This window comes from Chanodichthys erythropterus, chromosome 22 (assembly GCF_024489055.1).
Source record: "Chanodichthys erythropterus isolate Z2021 chromosome 22, ASM2448905v1, whole genome shotgun sequence".
Taxonomy (NCBI): domain Eukaryota; kingdom Metazoa; phylum Chordata; class Actinopteri; order Cypriniformes; family Xenocyprididae; genus Chanodichthys; species Chanodichthys erythropterus.
In genome coordinates, this window is record NC_090242.1 from 27954764 (window position 1) to 27977791 (window position 23028).

A 23028-nucleotide genomic window follows, 5' to 3' on the forward strand; every position below is an offset into this window, starting at 1 on the left:
TAAATGGTCAATAATACATTATAATAATAAACCAAATTGAAGAGAAACAATACAGGAAGGATTTTAAAGAGGAAGTGAGATTGTCTTGACTCCAGAAGATTGCATGCTTCCCCTCTGAAAGATCAATGCAACTACAAATGGGTTTGAAAAAAAAAAAAAAAATGCTGACAAAGATGTGGTTTTTTGTTTTTATCATGAGCCTGTACAATATATACATTAGGTTAAATAAATACACACTTTTATAGACATCACTTTTGGCTCTAAATTTACCTATTGCTGACATTTTCATTAATATGTTATAAAGAGAATATATTTTATAATAATATAATGAAGATCAAAAGTATACTAAAGTATTAGCACTGTCAACAAATCTGAAATCAGTTTCTTGTGTTTGGGAATGAAAGCATTTAAAAAAAAAAAAAAAATCATTATGTTGTTCAAGGGCTGATGCTACTGGTCTGTCTCCATCACAGGGTCGGCAGATGCACCGTCTTCTTTCTGGGGGTCACCAGGCAGGATGTCTGTGACTTTCTGTATCAGTTCATCAATCTGTTCTTCTGTCAGTCTTTCTTCACTCTCTTCTACCATCTGTAAAGGTTATGTCATATACATATTAGAAAAAAATGATATTATTATTGACTCAAATTTATTGACTTAACTTATTAACTTAAAATCGCATGGGGTACTTCAAGTAAATAAATTAGGCCAAAGAAGTTTGGCTGACAAAAAAGTTTTCCTGCAATACATGTAAATATGAAATTATGATAATTTTGACTTTAATGTGTTTGAAAGACAAAAATAGTTGGGGAATCCCTGCAATGCAAGTAAATATGAAATGACGTGAATTTTTACATTTTAATGTGTTTGAAAGACAAAAGCCTTCCAAAGACAGTAATACATGGTTAAATGACTCACTGAATGATAAATTCAATTAATAATTTAATATTATTATAGTTTTTTTTTTTTTTTTACTAATAATCAAACAAGAAATATATTTTGAAAATGTAAATAAGTGGTCTTCGCTCTATATTTAACATTATGATATATTTTATTCACCATCAGTTTCTGCTGAACATACATGCATCCAGCCCGTGTCTATTTCTGCCCAATTTTCAGTTTATTTAACCATTTTTCTGTACATTTGACTTGGGAGGCGAGCATGAGTTGCTCTCTAATGCCTTGACTGAATTCATGTAAGAAAACGTTTTTTTTTGTTGGTCGGTATCCAGATCTTGTAGTTTGTGCACCTTATCAGCGTTGTGTTATGTAGTATGAGCTCTGCTAAGACAAGAAGATGACAGAAGACAAGAAAACTTGTGATTCTTGTAGTCTTGTAGTTCTGTAGTGTGAGCTTGCCTTTAAGTGTTGTAAACTAAAGACTACAATGATGCCAACTCAAAATGTCCACCCTGAAACTCTGAGTCAGCCTGCAAGGGTGAAGTCACAGCAGCATGACACCAATCGTTCAATGCAATTATACTAAAATCATTTAATTTGTAATATTTAAAAAAATTACTTTGAATTGTGCAAAAATTATCACAAATACTGTAAGTATTAATGGTGTGGAATCCTTTTCTATTGATATAGGTCTCCTTATTTACAGTTTGAACAATGATGTAAAGATGAGTTCCATCAATAGCTCTAACAACTCCAGAAAAACCTGCAATCCTCATAAAATTGGCTTGCTTTTGCTGCATGGTTTGACGGTCGGTTGGGTCTAGTCTTAACACTTAGGAACACCTAGCTGAAACCTAGTCTTAACACTTAAGAATAAGCACGATTTATAAAGATTCCTAAGTCTAAGAATAAAAGTAAAATTACATCATTTTTCGAATTTTGACACACTTAAGACTCAAATTGTACTCTGAGCGGGTTTATACATATGGCCCCAGATTACATGTGCTGAGCTACAACCCAGCACTGGTCATATATTTTATACATCTAACATCCAGCGCTGGCCACTCAGAAAAAAAAAGGGCACCAGTACCAATAATACTCCTAATATTGTATTATTATATAAAATAGTCCCCAGAATTTTGTGTCAAGAATGAATAAAATCTGTTTATCTGAAAATCTATTTACATGTACTACTTCAATTTCATTGTTTTTTGTTTGTTATATTCTTATATGCTTATTTAGTTCACCCAAAATGGAAAATTATCCCATGATTTACTCACCCTCAAGCCATTCTAGGTGTATATGACTAGCTTCTTTCAGCTGAACACAATCTATTAAATTATATTCTCCCTCTTCCAAGCTTTATAATGGAAGTGAATGGCGCTCCAGATTTTGAAGTCCAAAAAAGCACATCCATCCATCATAAAAGTAATCCACATGACTCCAGTGGGTTAATAAAGGTCTTCTGAAGGGAAGCGATGCAGTTTTTATAAGAAAAATATCCATATTAAAAACTTAATAAGCTAAAATAACTAGTGTCCAGCAGACGGCTTATGCAAATCGAGTTATGGCAGAAGAGTAAACCCTGACCCAAAGCATGATGCATTGATGAACTCGGAAGCACAGAGGATTGAGCAAAACAAAACACTGGTCACCAATAAGAAGTCTAAAACGAGAAATTTTAAAGAGAAAAGTTGGAGGATTTCGACATAAGAGAAGAGGAGCTTGAGTTTGTTGCCCATTTGTTTGAACCACAAAAGGCCTCTAAGCTTATGCAACTCCTACATCCTACATCCTGCGTCCTGCGTCATACATCCCATCAGAAGTTACTCTTTTGGCATAGGTTGAATCTAGTTATTTTAAATATAGATGTTTTCCTGACAAAAACCCATCGCTTAACTTCAAAGGGCCTTTATTAACTCCCTGGAGCCGTATTGGATTACTTTTATGATGGATGGATGCACTTTTTTGGACTTCAAAATCAGAAGCGTCATTCACTACTATTATAAAGCTTGGAAGAGCAAGGATATTTTTGATTATAATTTTTGGGTGAAATATACCTTTAAGTTTAATTTCTAACCAAATATCTGAATATTTGCTTCTAAACTTTATTTCAAAAAAGTCGATAAGTTTTTTTTAAAATGCTGAACAAGGCTGCATTTATTTTCTCGAAAATACAGTAATATTGTGAAATATTACACTTTTACATAACAGCAGCTTTTACTCCAGTCCTCAGTGTCACATGGTTCTTTTAATGAATAGAAAATTCAAAAGAACAGCATTTATTTCACATAGAAATCCATTTTTACATTATAAACGTCTTTACTGTCAATTTTGATTAAATTAATGTGTCCTTATTCAAATAAAAGTATCAAAAGTATTAACTGATCCCAAACATTTGAATGGCATTGTACATTCTTAGTATTTTTCAAGAAATTGGCTGTAAAGAAAGAGAAAGAGTCTCACCAGCTGGATCTCAACAGCAGTCTGGGGTCTGTGGTTAAGGAGCTGCAGCTTTTCAGCTCTTTAAACAGGAACAGAAAAAGAAACAGCAGTCTGTTAACTTTTGGCTAAAAAAAGCAGGTTCAATAATAATAGACTTATTATCAAGTGCAAAACAACCACTCAGACATGTACTGTAGTCTCAAACATCACATGATACAAATCTTCATAATGAAGCAACTCAAACTCAAAATTACAAAGTGGTTGTAATACACTGTACAGTGCTCAGTGTAAATGAGTACACCCCCTTTGTAAAGTATTACATTACTCATTTACGCTGAGCACTGTATTTAATGTGACAAATTCTATGCTTGTCACATTAGACCGGATCTATAGGTCTATTAAACAAGGCTTTATCCATACAAATGTCTAAAGCAAATGGTTGAAAAAAAGACAACATAATTCTACAATGTTTACTGAAACTAACTTAGTGAGCTTGTGAGGCAGCATGGCAGCGAGGAACTCCTTCACATTCTCTGGATTCTGATGAACACACGGCGTATTGGAGAGGTACTTCAGGGTCTATTGAGGCATATACATCACATGTTAAAGGGCATGAGTGAGCAACCCTTTCTGAAGATTTTGAAGAAAACAATCTAACAAAGATGGAACTATAAATATCATCTTTGCTTTGGATATGTTTAAAGTCAAAGAACAAGCACCTCATACATGATGGTGTTGAGATTCTGCTGCCCGGTGCTGTGCTTATTTTTAACGGTCTCCTTTCTTTTTTCTTTCAGGTCTGTGAGGAGCTGATAGACCTGGTGGAGTAGAGGGCATTTGTACAGCCAGGAACAAACTGAACAACAAAGATTCTACTTGAAATCTACAACATGCATTTCTGATACACAATTTTAAAAGTAGGGTAGGCATTTTTTTATAAACATTTTTTGTTATACTGGGTGAAACTCTCTTCCTGCTAGCATTTAATACTAAAAATGGTCTTAATACTAAAATATTTTGATGAACTGTGCAAGTCTCAGGACCAAAGATGTTCGTCCAATCATTGCATTCGGATACGAATTCGGATCCTACCTGCCAGTCAACATATGTATTTCCATACCTCCGCGCACCCTGCTCGCACAGACATCACACGTCACTAGCGCAATCCATGAGGCTATGCAGAGTTGTAGACAGACAGTTGCAGAGAGCCGCAAACAAACAGCAGGCACTTTTACAGTTCCTCCTGAACTAAAACAAGGAATGCTGCGTTCACACATACCATAACCGTAATTACGAGATGGCAGCCCGTGACATTCTACCCAGAGCTGTTCACATCCTCAGACTTGGATTTATGTGTTTCTATGTCAACACTATCAATGCCAAAATAAATCTGCAGCAATCAGGTGGTACAAGTAAGAGCTCTGCAAGTTGTTTACTTTCATTATTAATGTAATATTATGTGCTTATGTGCTGTGACATGAGGTAATTTAACGGCGTCTCTCATGAGCTTTGCAGACTCTGCTATGTGCGTTTATGTGTTTTGAAGGAGGCGTGGCTTTGGAGATCGCTCTGAAGGAAAGGTGGGATCTTATGTTTTCAAAGTTAACTCACTATTGCTAGCCACTTTGAAATTGCCAACCCTACCTTTAAATGTACAACACACTCCAACTTGAATCTAAAAAGGTTTAATGTACAGTTGCATGAAAAAGTATGTGAATCACTTGCAGAATCTGTAAAAAAATGTGAATAATACAAAATAAGAGAGATCATTCAAAATGCATGTTATTTTTTATTTAGTACTGTCCTGAGTAAGATATTTTACATAAAAGATGTTTGCATTTAGTCCACAAGACAAAACAATAGCTGAATTTATTAAAATAACCCCATTCATAAGTATGTGAACCATTGATTCTCAATACTGTGTGTGGTTACCTGGATGAACTACGACTACGTTTTTTTGTTTTGTGATGGTTGTTCATGAGTCTCTTGTTTGTCCTGAGCAGTTAAACTGAGCTCTGTTCTTCAGAAAAATCCTCCAGGTCCTGCAGATTCTTCAGTTTACAAGCATTTTTGCATATTTGAACCCTTTCCAGCAGTGGCTGAATGATTTTGAGATCCATCTTTTCACACTGGACAACTGATGGACTCAAACACAACTAATGAAAAAAGGTTCAAACATTCACTGATGCTCCAGAAGGAAACATGATGCATTAAGAGATGGGGGTGAAAACATTTGGAACTTGAAGATCAAGGTAAATTGTATTTAATCTTTCTTCCAGGAAACATGAAAGTATCTTCTGTTGCTTCTGAAGGGCAGTACTAAATGAAAAACAATGAAATTTAAACGAAATAAAAAAATAATTGGACATCTTCATCCTGTTCAAAGGTTTTCACCCCTGACTCTCAATGCATTGTGTTTCCTTCTGGAGCATCAGTGAATGTTTGAACCTTTTTTAATAGTTGTGTTTGAGTCCCTCAATTGTCCTCAGTGTGAAAAAACTGATCTCAAAATCCTGCAGTCACTGCTGGAAAGGGTTCAAATATGCAAAAGATGCTGGAAAACTGAAGAATCTGCAGGACCTGGAGGATTTTTCCGAAGAACAGAGCTCAGTTTAATTGCTCAGGACAAACAAGAGACTCATGAAGAACCATCACAAAACAAAACAAAAAAACAGTCGTAGATCATCAGGTAACCACACACAGTATTAAGAACCAATGGTTCACAAACTTTTGAACTGGGTCATATTTATAAATTAATTTTTTTGTCTTATGGATTATATGTAAACATCTTTTATGTAAAATATCTTACTCAGGACAGTACTAAATAAAAAAAAAAATAACATGCATTTTGAATGCTCTCTCTTATTTTGTTAAATTTTTCACATTATCAAAGATTCTGCAAGTGGTTGACATACTTTTTCTTGCAACAGTATACTGACCTCATAATTGCTCAGCATTGCAGCATTGGCATCCCTCCTACAAAACAAAATGTTTAAATTAGGATCAACTTGTGTTGAATGACCTAAAATAGTTTCCTAACAGCAGCTATAATAGACCTTTTGTATGGAAGCTCGTTTCTGCCACAGAATAATAAAAAAAAAGGATATCTGCGACATTTTAACCACAATTTGGACGTTTTTTCTTTTAGTTGTGAGTTTATATATAACAATTCTGAGAAAAAAAAGCAGAATGGTAAGATAAAAAGTTGCAATTACCTTTTTTTATTATTATTCTGTGGTGAAAACAAGCTTTAATACTTTGGAACACTGCAAAACACAACTGCATTTTATGCATATGTGTTTGAGCAGTGGGAAGCTCCAACCTAAGGCACTATCTTTACTAATTATATATATATATATATATATAATTTTTTTTTTTTTTTTTTTTTTTTAAATAAATAGTGTTTAGTGTCCAAAGTCGGTCCTGGAGGGCCACTGTCCTGTAGAGTTTAGCTCCAACTTGTCTCAACACATCTGTTTGGATGTTTTTAGTATGCCGAGTAAAACTGGTTAGGCGTGTTTCATTTGGAGTTGGAGCTGAACTTTTCAGGACAGGCAGAATTGTACACCTCTGGTTTAGGTAGTTCAGATGCGATGATTTAACATTAACTCTATAAGGAATACTAATATTCTTATTTTAGCAGCTTTCAGTGTGTGCTGCTCTCAAATTCTTATAACCTCTACGAGTTTTACTTCACTTGTATTAGTAGTTTTTTTGTTGGTCTATTCATGTTGACTATTTGTTGTGAGTTTCCCAAATTCCACTCGATATTATACATATACGGCCGTACTCAACACGTACAAAAAATTACACAATCTTACACCCAAACGATTTTATAATCAATTATTGGTGATTGTACATTGTATTTCAGACAGATCATCTAGATAGATCAGCTCATAATCAAGTTTATCCGAGCTTTAGGGATGTAACTACTGTAGTTCATATGCAGAGTTTACGGTCATCAACAGAGTGACCACGTGAGCTGCATATAATAAATTCATTATAAATCTTAAAAAATATTTTTTTCTCATCAGAGCGCCAGATACTATTATTTCAACAAAATATCAACTATTATATGGTTTGCCTTTTACATTCTTAAATGTGTAGAAATAAATTAGATCGCTTACACTTCCATCCTGCTTGCCTTGTTGGTTCGACAACTAAAAACGATCCGGCGAGAAAACGAAGCTTTTTGTTAAACGTTCCCACCCAGTTGTCATGTTCAAATTTGTTTCTAGACTTAAGTATTAAATATTTTTGAAGAGATTTTAATAAAAACAAAACGAATTGCAACAAAATGAATCCTTAAAATATTAAAAAATGTAAACATATCAATAAATCATGATATTGCACGGTTTTAAAATGTTATAAAATATTGATTAAAAATGTAATATCTTAGTCTCAACATATATTGTGTAGGTCAACGCCGTAGACTGTAAAAAAAGACGCACAGAAATCATTCGGGTTAGAGAAAGTAAGCTGTTCCCTGTTTGGAAAAAAATATTATTAAACATAAAGGAAGATAAACTACAATAGAGCACTTGAATGAATTTATTGTAGAATATAATCATATATATGAATATAAATATATAATATATATTTATATGAAGTATAGACCCCTTAATCGCTTACGTCACTGTGACGTTACCGCTCTAGCTGGAGGCAAAACATAAATAAGAACTAATAGCGGGCGCTAAAGGGTTGAGGTTTTGACTTTAACATGTCGTCTTGTTGTGTTTTTGGCTGCCAGAATAGAAGGAACAGGACTTTTGGTTCAAAACTAAAGTTTTACCAGATCCCGTCAGACATTCCTTCACAGAAATCAAAAAGATAATTGTGGTTGAAAGCAACACGGCGTACAGACTGGACGGAGACGATCATAAATAATACTCGTGTTTGCACACTTCATATCAGGTAAAATAATCGATGCATACTGTATGTAATGGTGTGTTGGTTTTATCTAGTACAAATCAGCAAGTTTCTGTTTTATAGGTGAAAAGTCGCCAACTTTCAGCGCACTAGCTAGCTTAATGTAAAACAAACATACAGCGATAGATGTGTGTGCCATCCTTTGAATGGTCTCTTAAAATAATCCACATTGCAAGCCACAATCATAGTAAGCCCAGCGTTCGGTTACATTAGACAATAAGCATTGACAAAATTCCCCGAACCACCCGAAAGTATGTTGTCTAGGAAATATCCAAAACTTAGGTTAATTTACAAAAATAGCTGTCACGGTCCCGAAGAGTGAGTGACTGTACATATTCGGACAGTTCTGAACCTTCTTCTGCATCTATGTTTAATAAATCCCTCCTAAACATGCTCGCTTACGCTTGTCAACATTGAGTCCAGCGTCTCTTTTTGCCTCCAGCTAAGCCCCGCCCACCAGGAAACGTTGCAATGTTTACAAACTTTTAAGGGGTCTTTAGATTCATTCTTATTAGTGTAACTTCTCGGTTGAATGAAATAGGGGCACAGCGCCATCTACCATCACAAACTGTAAACACTCGGAAAATGGCGCTTAAGATTTTGGTTGGTTCGCGAGCACCTAATTAGCATATTACGGGTGGAGCTTTTGCAGTCCCAAAATAAACGAGGAAGAAATGCCAAATGCACGTCGCTATTTGCTGGATGTAGTCTACAGGCTCTTGCAGTAATTCAATCTCATGAATCGATGAAAGCAACTAGTTGATCCTTCAATTATCTGACATTTCCTCTTTCCGTTTTAATAATATTTAATTATAATTCGTTTTCCGTTTGTTCATCGCACATAAAGACTGCTTGAGAGTCAAGTTGAGACTGTTACCATGGCAAGTTCAGAGGTAAAGATCGCTCATCTCTCTAAAGTTTGCCCGATTTAGTGGGTTTCTTGTGTGTCACAGGCTTTCCAAACCTGTCAATAACCGGCTTACCGTAATGTTTATGTTCTTTATTTTGTGTTGAACAGGGAAATAAATTATGGGGTGGTCGTTTTGTGGGAAACATCGACCCTATAATGGAAAAGTTCAACTCGTCAATCTCCTACGACCAGCGCATGTGGGAGGCTGATATTAAAGGGAGTAAAGCATATGTCAAAGCCTTACAGAAAGCAGGTCTGGTCACCCAAAACGAGATGGAACAGATCCTTACTGGCCTTGACAAGGTGATTTCACTACTTATCGCACTACCTTATTCATAAACCTGTCTGGTTGCTTCCAGGTTGTTTGTGTGTTATTTTACAGTGTTATCTTGCTCATGAACCCTGTGCACTATTGTAACTGCTTTGTAAATATTCAACAGAATACTGTACCATAGTCCATTCCCCCTTTGACACCAAAGCTTAATACATCACAGACAAAAATATGCCCTGACACAGACATCTCCATGTTCACACAACAATAAGCATGTGACAATGCTGATGATGCCTATTGTAAACTTCACCGAAGCTGCAGTGATCCAACATGTGGCATTTTGTCCTGACAACATGATAACCAGCCAACTGGGGCTAGTTGTCACACTGAATATTTTATTTTTGAATATCAGTACATGTATAGGTACATTTCAAAAAAGCTATTGTAAATTTTCACTGTTATTGAACAGGAAAAAAGACATTGATCATGTGAACATGGCTCAGTATTTAAATAGTAAAATAACAGCAAAAAATCTAAAAGGTAATTTTAGATTATATATATATATATATATATATATATATATATATATATATATATATATATATATATTGTTCCATTTTAAAAATGGAACAATATGTTATTTGCACAACAGGATGGACAACAGAATTGCTTTATTTTGAGGTCGAAAAACAGGTTTTTCTACCATTTAAAATGCAATAATTTATACTTAACTATCAAATATATTATGTAAATGACATAAAAAAACAATGCTGAATAAATATTATAAAATATATAATGAAAGTAGTGGTCCCCTGGAGTTGTGTCACTGGTGTTAACATTTAACAAAAATCCCTTATTTTGAAATAAAAATCACACTGATGACATCACTTGACTTCCCTTTTCCTATTTCCTGAAGATCTATGAAGAAAGGCCAATGGAAAGTCCAGTCTCTTTTCACTTTTAATCAGAAAATAATAATTTCATATGAAGCTTTTAGCCAAACTCACTGGTATGACCTACTTTATTGTTAGGGAATTAAAAAAAAAAAATAGAGCTACTTAATTTACTTAATGAGTGTACCATGACTGACAACATGTGGTTTGATACCTTGCAGCAGCCATTTTGTAAAATGCATTTTTCATAAAAATTGTCCCTTGTGTTACTGTTACTGGTGTCTCCCATTTATAGATAGACTTTATTCAAAGCTATTCATTTAGTTCTTTTGCAAAAAGATTACATGATTCCAACTTTTATTTCTCATTGTTAATCCTCTTTGGGGCATGTATGGCTGAATTGACTATATATGCACGGTTACTTCCTGGTTGTCGTTAAGCCAGCTTGGGCGTTTCCGAACTATTATACTATTGCTTGAACTATTATCTGATAATACTGTACTCGCTGTACATTGACACAAAACCATCAGTGGTTGACTTTTTAATGTTGTATTCAAATTTTAATGCAGTTATCACATTTACCTAATTTGCCAATAAACCAGTTTTCTTGATTGCAATAAAGACGAAGCTATTGGGACCGTTTAAGAAATGCTGTGTCTGTAATTAGACACATATACACACATTTTTTTTTCAGCGCGTAATGACCACAAACATTTGTTCATCCTTCTGAGATGGATTTCCTACATTTTGAATCAAACATTTGATAGAAAACACTTATTAAAAAATAAAAACAACATTAATTACCACTATAACCAGCTGGTGGTGGCAGAGTAGCATTTATTTGCTCACATATCAGCCATTTCCTCTAATAGTTCAGTTTCTCTCAGTTTCACTTTTAAATAAATTTTAAACATTATAAAATAACTATGTTTTAAAATACATTTTGTCAATGTGAAGTATGAAGTACTCGGAAAATCTCTGATGTGAATGAATTACACAGAAAGCGAGCACCGTGCTTTCCCTTAGTAATCACAGAAGCTGTCAGTCAGTGCAGCGCAAGCTCAATGATTTCAGCACACAAGTCTTTGAATGTATACCAAATGTAAAAATTTAGTCCCATCTACTTAATTATAGTTGAAGAATAAGAATCTTTGGTCTTATGTATACGTCACTGGTGATTCATTGTGTCACTGGTGTTACTGTTTTTTTTTTTTTGTCTGTCACGTTAAACAAAATGTCATATGTAACATGGTAATAATTTTACATCCATTGAATTATGCTACACTCAATAATTAAGATTTAAAGGATTGCATCACTTGTTTATAATTTCATTGTTAATGAAAATACATGGTTGACATCATTCAATCACACTTTTAACAAAAAAAACCTTAATCTCCTTATTTTTTGCATTATCATTATTTTTCTGTAACTCTGACTGCATGTGGTGAAAAAATTGAGAAATAATATTTCATAAAAACCTTTACAATTGCCAGAGAAGTAAGGTATACAACAACAACAACAACAACAAAAAAGGTACATGTGATCTTTAAATAAATGCACTAAAAAAATCATTAAGCTGTCATTTATGTGTATTCATAATCTAATAATATGGTCTAAGTTTAAATGTTAGAAAAAGAAATTCATTTTAAGACATCTTGCCATACCAAAAGTGGACGTTTCTGTAGAATGACCCAAAAACGTAATTATTGTTGTTCAGAGAGTAACCTTTCAGATTAAATCTATATAGTTCTTATCTGTATAATATATATACTTTTTATTCATTCCAGTTTGCAATATGAAGCTGCACTGTTTTTTATACATTTAAAATAACATAAAACGGATGACACTGGAAGCCTCGCACATTCAATTTAAAAATGGTTGCACCTGCTATTAAATTCAAAATAAAGTCGAAATTTTACGCTTGAAGTTTAAATAAATTTGGAAGATTTTGGTATTTTAGTTTGTAGGATAATTTTAAAGGGATAGTTCACCCAAAAATTAAAATTAAAAAATTCTGTCATCATTTACACACCCTGAAGTAGGTCCAAATTCATGCATGAATTTCTTTGTTCATCTGAACACAAAGGAAGATATTTGGAAGAATGTCAGTAACCAAACAGATCTCGCTCCCATTGACTACCATAATATTTTTTTTTTTTTTCAAACTATGGTAGTAAATTGGGGGCGAGATCTGCTTGGCTACTCACATTCTTCCAAATAGAAATTCTTACATGTTTAGACCTACTTGAGGGTGTGTAATTGATGACAGAATTTTCATTTTTGGGTGAACTATCCCTTTAAGACTGAATTTGAAACCAGCATAACATGGCGGCAGCATAACAACTGCTAGAAAAAACATGCACATTTATTTAATTGGATGTTAATTCAAAAGATAACAAGATATAGCATTTGTGACACCTAGCACTGTTACCCCATATATACCTGCAAATGAATAGCATAAATTTCAGTAAAAAACAAATGATGATAACAAATCAAGAGTAATCAGACATTTACTTCATTGTCACTGACTCTTTACAGATATATAAAAATGTCTTTATCAGGTTTTTGATGAGTGGTCCAAAGGCGAGTTCAAGATCAAACCAGGAGACGAGGATGTTCACACAGCCAATGAACGCAGACTGAAGGTCAAAAGAAAACACAGTGATTCTACTTTCATCGATTAAGAAGATGAAATACCACATGGTATGCTGATTTTTTTTTTTTTATCAGCATACCATGTGGTGTAGTTTATAATTCTTTATAATGAAAATAATATTATAGGAACCAAAAATTCAGTCAATGTTCATGTCTTCTTTTAAAGGAATTTATTGGTGATCCAGCTGGAAAGCTTCACACAGGCAGGAGCAGAAATGATCAGGTTTGGCTTGGACTGAATTTGGTCACATGATATTTCCTATACAGGCATACGACTTTGACTGAACAGTTTTCATTTGTTGGATATAGGTTGCAACAGATATGCGGCTCTGGCTACGAGACGCTATTACTACTCTGAAAGAATTTGCTTTGCAGTTCATCAACACTATGGTGGAAAGAGCTGCTGCGTAAGAATGCCCAATAATCTAGATACCTGTAGAGATCTGACTAATGTACAATTACCAAACACACCTTCCTTTGTCCAATCAGAGAGATTGACATCCTCTGCCCTGGATACACTCACATGCAGAGGGCCCAGCCAATCAGATGGAGCCACTGGATTCTCAGGTACATTTCAAAGAAGAATTCAGTCTTAAAGGGATAGTTTACCCATGAAATTCTGTCATCATTTACTCACCCTCAAATTGTTCAAAACATGTAATAATTTCTTTCTTCTGCTGAACACAAAATAAGGTATTTTGAAGAATATGGGTAACTAAACAGTTGATGGACCCCATTGACTTCCATTGTATGGAAAAAAATTCATCATTTGGTTACCGACATTCTTCAAAATATTGCGTTCAGCAGATGAAAGAAATTCGGTGAGTGAGTAAATGATGACAGAAGCTGAAGCTACAGTAGTGTCAAGTGTTGTGAACTTGTACAAATGGACTCCATCCTGTTGATACATGTCTAGTCACAATTATTCAATGTTTATCGTTTCCTGCAGTCATGCAGTGGCGATAAGCAGGGATGTTGAGCGGCTGGAGGACATCAGAAAACGTGTTAATGTGATGCCCCTAGGAAGGTTAGTTTTGTGTATATCCACTATAATGTCTTAAACAGTAAGTATCTTATCTTTGAGAATCAAATGCTCACCAAGGCTGCATTATTTGATCAAAAAATATGCTGATTTGTTTCTCAAGAAACAATTTTTTTTTTGCAGTTTTGCAGGATTCTTTGATGAATAGGAAGTTCAAAAGAACAGCATTTATTTGAAATACAAATCTTTTGTAATCTTATAAATATATTTACGGACACTTTAGTTCATGATTTTGTATTTAGGTCTTTTTTTTTTTAAAATATGCTGAACGGTTGTGTATGTACACTCTTCACACTTTCATTGTATTAAATAAATCTTTTTGATATACACTATCGGTCAAACGTTTGGAAACATTACTATTTTTAATTTTTTTTTAAGTCTCTTATGCTCATTAAGGCTGCATTTATTTCATAATAAATACAGAAAAAACAATAATATTGTGAAATAATATTACAATTTAAAATTATGGTTTTCTATTTTAATAAACTTTAAAATATCATTTATTTCTGTGATGCAAAGCTGAATTGTCATCATCATTACTCCAGTCTTCAGTGTCACATGATCCTTCAGAAATCATTGTAATATGCTGATTTATTATCAATGCTGGAAACTGTTGTGCTGCTTAATATTATTTTATAACCTGTGATACTTTTTCAGGATTCTTTGATGAATAAATAGTTAAAAAATATCAGCATTTATTTAAAATAAAAATCTTTTGTAACAATATACACTACCGTTCAAAAGTTTGGGGTCAGTAATTTTTTTTCTTTTTTTTTTTTAAAGAAATTAATACTTTTATTCAGCATGGATGTGTTAAATTGATAAAAAGTGATAGTAAAGATTTATATTGTTATTTTGAATAAATTCTGTTCTTTTTAACCTTTTATTCATTAATCCTGAAAAAAGTATCACAGGTTCCAAAAAAATATTAAGCAACAACTGTTTTCAACACTGATAATAACTGAGTATCAAATCATCATATTAGAATGATTGCTGAAGGATCATGTGACACTGAAGACTGGAGTAATAATGCTGAAAATTCACAGAAATAAATTATATTTTAAAGTATATTAAAATAGAAAACCATCATTTTAAATTGTAATATTATTTCACAATATTGTTGTTTTTTCTGTATTTATTATTAAATAAATGCAGCCTTAATAAGCATAAGAGACTTTGTTCAAAAACATTAAAAATAGTAATGTTTCCAAACTTTTGACCAGTAGTGTATATCAAAAAGATTTATTTAATACAATGAAAGTGTGAAGAGTGTACATACACAACCGTTCAGCATATTTAAAAAAAAAAAAAAAAGACCTAAATACTTTTGTTCAACAAAAATCATAATATATATAATTTGCCTTGCAGTGGAGCCATTGCTGGGAATCCCTTCAACATTGATAGAGAACTTCTTCGTCAAGGTGACATAATTATATGAATTTGATTTCCTGAAATTCGTGTTTTCATATTAAATGTTAATTTCTTTTCCCATATAAGTAATGATTCATGAAGTATGTTTCTGTGATATATGTTTGTGTATATAGGTCAAACTGGTCACCTGTTTGAATTTTTCCATCTGATTTATAACTTTTTTTTTTTTTTTAAATTTTGTATTTTTATCACTCCCCAGAGCTAAATTTTGACAGGATCAGCATTAACAGCATGGATGCTACTGGACAGAGGGATTTTGTTGGTATGTATAATCATGCTTCAAAAATCATCTAAGAGTAAGTAAGTAACAGACATCAGCGTCTCTCATAATAAAAGGGATTGTTCACCTAAAAATGAAAATTCTGTAATCATTTACTGACCCTCATGTATTTTCCTGTATGACTTTAATTCATCTGTGGAACATAAAAAAAGCTATTTTGAAAAATGTCTGTTTTTTGTTTAGTTGGTTTTGTTTTGTGTTTTTTGTTTTGTTTTAATTTATTTATTCCATACAATGGTCAATAGTCACCAAAACTTTGGTTACCAGCATTCTTCAAAATATCTTTTATGTTCCACAGAAGAAAGAATTCATACAGATTTAGAACAACATGAAGATGAGTAAATGATTACAGAATTTTCACTTTTGGGAAAACTATCCCTTTAACGGAATGTGTTTGTGTATGTTTTTGGACAGCGGAGTTTCTCTTCTGGGGATCAATGTGTCTCACACACCTCAGCAAGATGGCAGAGGATCTGATTTTGTACAGTACCAAGGAATTCTCCTTCATCACTCTGACTGATGCATACAGGTGAGGACAGCACATGATCCATAATGGGAAGTGACAGCAGTGGTTAATCTTGAAAACAGAATACAAAAATCATTAAAGGGGTGGTTGATTATGATTTCACTTTTTTTATACTTTATTTAGTGTGTAATGTTACTGTAAGAGCATAAACAACATGCAAAGTTACAACGCTCAAAGTTCAAAGCAAAGGAAGATATTTTCTTTTAAAGAATTCGCTGTTTAAGGACTACAACAAACGGCTGGTAGGGACTACAACAAGGTTCTTTTCCCAGGTTAGTGACATCACTAACCCTAAAATATACATAAACCCTGCCCCCGAGAACACACAACAAAGGGTGTGAGGCCATGTTGGGCTGCTTTAGAAAAGAGGAAGAGTTGTTGTAGTTGAGTGTTGTTGCCATGCCGTCATTTTACACCAGACTGCTTCACAAACGAGGGTCAATTCAACGCTGGATTTGCACAAAAGATTAACATGATGCCACATGCTAGTCATTGAGTTGAATCAACTCCACAGCAACTACTTAATTTTATCCACTAACCGTTCAGAAACGTTCTGCATTACATAAGTTGTAACTTCTTCCTGAGTCTCTCCATCAGTGTCCCACTTTGTTTTGAACAATGTAAAGATGAACACCGTTACTGACAATCCTCATTTTGGCTGCGTGAGATTCTCCAGCTTTGTTGTTGTTGAGCAACCGGAAGCGTGAGCTGTTAAAGCTCTGCCCTCTTTTTAAAAGCAGCCAGGAGCAGCAGCTCATTTGCATTTAAAGAGACACACACAAAAACGTCATGTTTTCGCTCACCCCCAAATAGGGGCAAATTTGACAAGCTATAATAAATGAACTGTGGGGTATTTTGAGCTGAAACTTCACAGACACATTCTGAGACACCAGAGACGTATATTACATATTGTAAAAGGGGCATTATAGGTCTCCTTTAAAAACTACACTCATCTGGCTGTGCTTGTGCTAGAGCTGCATGATTCTAGATAAATTGAGTCATGATTTTATTGTTTAAATTAGAGGTTACAATTCTGAAAAGACAACAAAACAAAAACAAAAAAGTCTATTTAAAAAAATTAATTAATTTATTTAATTAATTTGAACTTTTTTTTTTAAATTGGTTTGAATGAATTATTCAAGGACTCGCTCATAAAGGCTTCACTTGTTTCATTACTTGATGAATCAGCGATAAATCTCTTTAATGAATGTTTCAGTGACAAATACATTTTTTAACAGTGATTTGTCGCCACTTACTGGCGTAACAGTGATTTTTATTTCAAGCGTCAAGTTTCAAAGGTGATTTACTCTGTTTTGATTGCTTCCATAGATATCAGTGTTTATATCCGAACTATAAACTTAAATGCCAGGATTTTTTAATAAGACTGTTTGTGAAGCTGTTTCATACCTATACACTACCGTTCAAAAGTTTGGGGTGAGTACGATTTTTTAATGTTTTAAAAGAAGTATCTTCTGCTCACCAAGCCTGCATTTATGTGATTAAAAATACAAACAAAAACAGTAATATTGTGAAATATTATTCCAATTTAAAACAGCTGTTTTCTTTGTCAGTATACAGTAAAGTGTAATTTATTCCTGTGATCAAATCTGAATTTTCAGCATCATTACTTCAGTCTTCAGTGTCACATGATCCTTCAGAAATCAATCTAATATGATGATTTTTATGCTCAAGAAACATTTATGATTATTATCAATGTTGAAAACAGTTATTTACATTTTTATTTCATGATGCTATGATGAATAGAAAGTTCAAAAGAACAGCATTTGTCTGAAATCTAAATCTTTTGTAACATTAAACACTACTGTTCAAACGTTTAGGATCAGTAAGAATTTTAATTTTATTTTTGGGGGATAGAAATAAAATTAATCAATACTTTTATTCATCGAGGATGAGTTAAACTGATCAAAAGTTACAGTAAAGACAATTATAATGTTAGAAAATATTCAATTTTAAATAAATGCTGTTCTTTTGAACTTTTTATTCATCAAAGAATTTTGAGAAAAAATTGTACACAACTGTTTTCAACATTGATAATAATAATGAATGTTTCTTGAGCAGCAGATCAGCATATTAGAATGATTTCTGAAGGATCATGTGACACTGAAGACTGGAGTAATGATGCTGAAAATTCAGCTTTGATCACAGGAATAAATGCCACTTTACTGTATATTGACAAACAGCTGTTTTCATGGTAGTGTACATGACAACTGCAGACTCCAACGCAGATCTGAATGTTCGCTGTGATCGTACTTGTCAAAGGTTTAATAGACACAGATGAATCTTTGGCATTTAGGAATAAGATCACGTAGGTGCTTGAATCAAGATCACGTTTTTTTTTTTTGTAACGATAAATCGTGCAGCTCTAGCATGCGCCCATGACATATAAGAGTCCTAGGCTCACGGTTTGAGTCTGCCCTGGGTCATGTTCCAATCCCATTCCTCTCTGTGCTCTACTGTCCTGTCAATGGAAAAAGCCCCATGTTTCATGAGCAGCAAAAAAAGCATATTAGAATGATTTCTGAAAGATCGTGCGATGCTAAAGACTTGAGTAATGATGCTGAAAAATCAGCTTTGCCTTTTTTTTTTTCTTCTTTTTTTTTACAACGTTGGTGAACATAAGACTTTTTTCAAAAGCATTAAAAAAAAAGATTGCAGATTTAAATGTGGCTGAATTTGACTTGTAGAAAGATCTTGTAGAAAACAGTTATTAACCTACAACAATTTGCCTAGTGGTTTGAACTCAAGAATGTGTCTTGTGTGAAGGCCCCATAATTCCCCATAATGTCACAGCAGACAGAGATCATTAATTTGAAGACATTGGGTTAACGGCATTTCTCCTTACATGTTCTGCATTATTATTACCCCGCTTGCCACGTATGCACTATTTCATCATGAAACTGGCTTGTGCTTAAGGCAGAAATGCAGTTGCACAGAAATGTCAGTGACGTACACATGTACGTGCTCCTGACATTACACACTTTCCGTTGTAAGAGGAAATCAGTTTTCTTCTCATACTATAATTCTTTATGGCCTGTAAAATGTTTGGTCTGTTAACATTAACTTTATTGATTTATCTTTATTAACCACAAGCTGGCTGCTGCACAACTGGTACTGACCTTAGTTAACTAGTAAATGCTCGCTCATAAATAATTATTACCTATTTATTAACACAAATACCATGTTAGGTAAAGCTGACTATCTGCCACGGAGTGCAGGATTCAAACAGGTTGTCTTAATTGGTGGATGACACGAGCTGGCTGATGTGTGCTGAGGGATTCAGTCCACTTCTGCTTTGTATGTGTGCCTAGTGTGTGTAGTTAATCAGCTGTTGTGTTTATGTTTGTGAGAGCAGCACGGGGAGCAGTTTAATGCCTCAGAAGAAGAACGCAGACAGCCTGGAGCTCATCCGCAGCAAAGCAGGACGGGTGTTTGGCAGAGTAAGATACTACATTGACTAATGAAGCCAACACAAGACACGAGTAATCACGTCATTAAAATAACTGGACTTATGGTTAAGGTCAATCTATGGGAAATTTAATAATTAGTACTAGGGCTGTCATATATGTAATAGTGCGTTAGCTTCTATTTCTAAATTTAGATTACATTCACTGTCATCTAACTCTCATTTAATCTTCAAAAACATGAATAATTGAATAACATTGTTAAATATCATCTTTATTATGAATAATATAAAAATGATTATTATTATTTTTATATTGTACATTATAATGTTGTGATTTATTGTTAACATGAAAATAAGTATCGGCCAGTATTTTCATAACTTTGCATATATTTTTATATATACTAAAATTTAAAATATTAATACAATTAAAAATATTTAAATATTAAAAGTAAGAGTAATATTTAAAATATTATTTATTAAAATAATAAATATTAACACTCAGATTTACAATTAATTTTTTTACTACCAAAACCATCAGGATTTATCTCAAAATTATTTTTTCATATTGTACATTTTAATGTTGTGATGCCTAAATTCTTTTTAAAAAGGAATCATATTTAATAAAGATAAAATTATATTTTAATATTGGCCATTTATTGTTATGTGCCATAACATGAAAACAATTATTGGCCAGAATTTTTGTACCGGTGCATATATTTTTATATATACTAATATTTAAAATATTAATAAGATTGAACATATTATAATATTAAAATAATATTAATAAAATTAATAAATATTAACACTCAAATTTACAATTAACAATTTTTACAACAAAAACCATCAGGCTTTATATCAAAATTATTATTCATTTTTCATATTGAACATTATAATGTTGTGATGCCTAAATTAACTTCAAAAGGAATTATATTTAATAAAGATAAAATCATATTTTAATAATGGCAATTTATCGTTATGTGCCATAACGTGAAAACAATTATCGGCCAGAATTTTTTCATAATAGTGCATGCATCCCTAGTTTAATTATGAAGAAAGGAATATTACAAATATTTAAAATATTATTTAATAAAATTAATAAATATTAACACTCAAATTTACAATTACATTTTTTTACAACAAAAACCATCAGGCTTTATATCAAAATTATAATGATGTGATGCCTAAATTCACTTCAAAAGGAATTATATTTAATAAAGATAAAATCATATTTAATATTGGCAATTTATTGTTATGGGCCATAACATTAATTATCGGCCAGAATTTTCATAACAGTACATGCATCCTTAGATTAATTATGAAGAAAGTAATATTTAAAATATTTATAAAATTAAAAAAAAAAAAATGTAAAGGTAAGATTTCTAAATATTAACGCTCACCATTTTTCACCATTTTTACAAAAAAAAACATCAGGCTTCATCTAATTTAATTTTCTTTGTAATACAGTGTGCAGGGTTTCTGATGACTCTCAAAGGCTTACCCAGCACGTACAACAAAGACCTACAGGTATGTCCATAATCTCACGATCACAGTCTGTTCCTGTTCACTCCGGACTCTATTTCCCATAATCCTCCCTGTCAATCACATGCACTCACTCCACCAATCACCTGTTACCACATACAGTCATGCACACTCCACACTAATCACTACACCCAGCTGCAGCTTTTTAACTGGACTATAAAAGGACTCTCACTCACACCATCCAATCGCGAAGTCTTGATTACCCAGTGTGTCATTTCCGAGCATTATTATTCCTGTCTGCCTGTTTGTTGCCGTTACTGCCTGTTTCCTGTTTATTGACCCATTGCTTCCTGTCCTGACCCTTGCTTTGTGTACCGACCTGTGAGTGATATCTGCCAGTCCCAACCTCTGCCTGTACCTGGATTACGACTCTGCCTGTTCCTCACTGTTCCTGTTTGTTCCTGTTTTGACCCTGCCTGTACGACCACTCTCACATTTAATAAAGCTTGCAAATGGATCTTACCATGAGCCCGAATCGTTACACATAACAGGCAGAGAATGTGATTCTTTTGCTTTCAACCATCCTCTGATTATACGTTTTATCACTACAGGAGGATAAGGAGGCCATGTTCGACACGTATGATACAGTATGCGCTGTGCTGCAGGTGGCGACAGGTGTCATTTCAACTCTAAAGGTGAGAGACAGGTTATACTACAAGTTTATGTTGTTTTGTTATGGACAGTGTGCAAATCAAAAACAAAACCTCGGTTAAATAGCAAGTAGGTGAAATGCTGAAAAAGATGCAAATGTGCTGGGCATGTATCCATTGTCAGTCTGCAATTTGAGCAATGTAATGAATTGTTGTTTTATTTCCTGACTTTTCCATTCCTCAGGTCAACCAAGTAGCGATGGAAGCGGCCCTCAGCCCAGATATGCTGGCCACTGATCTTGCCTACCACCTGGTCAGAAAGGGAGTGAGTCCATCGATCTGCTTATAGTATATAACTTTTGCATTTCAATTGAGCTGAATGAAATCTGATATATATATATATATACATATATATCAAAGATGCCTTTCAGAGAGGCCCACAGTTGTGCTGGAAAAGCAGTCTATATTGCTGAGACAAAGAGCATCAGTCTGTCTAAACTCACTGTAGAGGACCTTCAAACCGTCAGGTCAGCAGGCACATTCAAACAATTATGGCTTATAGAAGTATATGAAATGGTTTTATTTTCATTATTTTTGTTTCTTTCTTTCTCTCCAGCCCTTTGTTTGACACGGACGTTTCGTCAGTGTGGGACTACACCAAAAGCGTTGAACAGTACAGCGCACCCGGTGGCACGGCGAGGAGTAGCATCACAGCCCAAATCGAGCACTTTAGAACCTGGTTACAGGCACAAAAGCAGTAACCCTGTTTTCAACGTCAGCAGCAGGTGCTCTTTCTTCAAAAATGAGTTTGGCATGTCATCACAGATTCAGTTTAAGTCAAGGGTTTGTCTGCTTGTTACATATAATTTCAAAATGAGGATTTTATATGACAAATGAAATATGAACTGTTGGACTTAAATAATTTGTGCAGTCACTTCATTTGAAGTTTTATTGACATCTTTGGAAACTTAAATAATGTACAACTTCCACTTCACATGCCCTGCATATGTGCACAATTCAATTTTAATCATTAAAGCATTGCTGTATGAAACACTCAATTTATAGTTTTTTTTTCAGGAAACATCTGAGAATTTAAAAAGTTGGCATTTCCAGGCATGGAAAATCATGAAAATGTTATAGTACTGGACAAGTCATAGAAATTCATCTTAGTCGAGGCTCAGAAAGCTTCAAATGAT

The 23028-nt window shown here is 33.6% G+C and overlaps 2 protein-coding genes across 6 annotated transcripts; one reads left to right on the forward strand and one right to left on the reverse strand.

Moving 5' to 3' along the window:
* Positions 1–103: 103 nt before the first annotated feature.
* Positions 104–8692, reverse strand: crcp (calcitonin gene-related peptide-receptor component protein). Of its 3 annotated transcripts, none has more exons than XM_067376884.1 (6): positions 8674–8692; positions 6282–6318; positions 4062–4160; positions 3827–3921; positions 3364–3421; positions 104–588 (listed from the first exon to the last, which is right to left on the reverse strand). In XM_067376884.1, exons 2-6 carry the CDS (start codon positions 6297–6299, stop codon positions 451–453), a joined length of 408 nt encoding a protein of 135 aa, XP_067232985.1. In that variant the 5' UTR covers positions 6300–6318; positions 8674–8692; the 3' UTR covers positions 104–450. The 3 variants fall into 3 exon arrangements, with proteins under 3 accessions (XP_067232985.1, XP_067232984.1, XP_067232982.1); XM_067376883.1 differs by lacking the exon at positions 8674–8692 and adding an exon at positions 8564–8638; XM_067376881.1 differs by lacking the exon at positions 8674–8692 and adding an exon at positions 7470–7736 and having other exon boundaries at positions 105–588.
* On the forward strand, positions 7978–22881 carry asl (argininosuccinate lyase). Of its 3 annotated transcripts, none has more exons than XM_067376877.1 (16): positions 7978–8256; positions 9290–9484; positions 12907–12990; positions 13167–13223; positions 13310–13407; positions 13490–13567; positions 13950–14027; positions 15411–15463; positions 15673–15735; positions 16168–16282; positions 19653–19737; positions 21168–21227; positions 21794–21877; positions 22077–22157; positions 22253–22359; positions 22449–22881. In XM_067376877.1, the coding sequence occupies exons 2-16, from the start codon at positions 9338–9340 to the stop codon at positions 22591–22593; spliced, it is 1335 nt and encodes a 444-aa protein (XP_067232978.1). In that variant the 5' UTR covers positions 7978–8256; positions 9290–9337; the 3' UTR covers positions 22594–22881. The 3 variants fall into 3 exon arrangements, with proteins under 3 accessions (XP_067232978.1, XP_067232977.1, XP_067232979.1); XM_067376876.1 differs by lacking the exon at positions 7978–8256 and adding an exon at positions 8920–9164 and having other exon boundaries at positions 22449–22880; XM_067376878.1 differs by lacking the exons at positions 7978–8256; positions 9290–9484 and having other exon boundaries at positions 12910–13048.
* Positions 22882–23028: the final 147 nt, after the last annotated feature.

Coding starts and splice junctions, on each gene's coding strand:
- crcp (XM_067376881.1), bottom strand. Junction 3,922..4,061: donor TCAACACCATCATGTATGAG/GTGCTTGTTCTT, acceptor ATGCCTCAATAG/ACCCTGAAGTACCTCTCCAA. Junction 589..3,363: donor CTGCTGTTGAGATCCAGCTG/GTGAGACTCTTT, acceptor TAACCTTTACAG/ATGGTAGAAGAGAGTGAAGA.
- asl (XM_067376876.1), top strand. Junction 13,224..13,309: donor GCAGGAGCAGAAATGATCAG/GTTTGGCTTGGA, acceptor TGTTGGATATAG/GTTGCAACAGATATGCGGCT. Junction 13,568..13,949: donor TGGAGCCACTGGATTCTCAG/GTACATTTCAAA, acceptor CGTTTCCTGCAG/TCATGCAGTGGCGATAAGCA.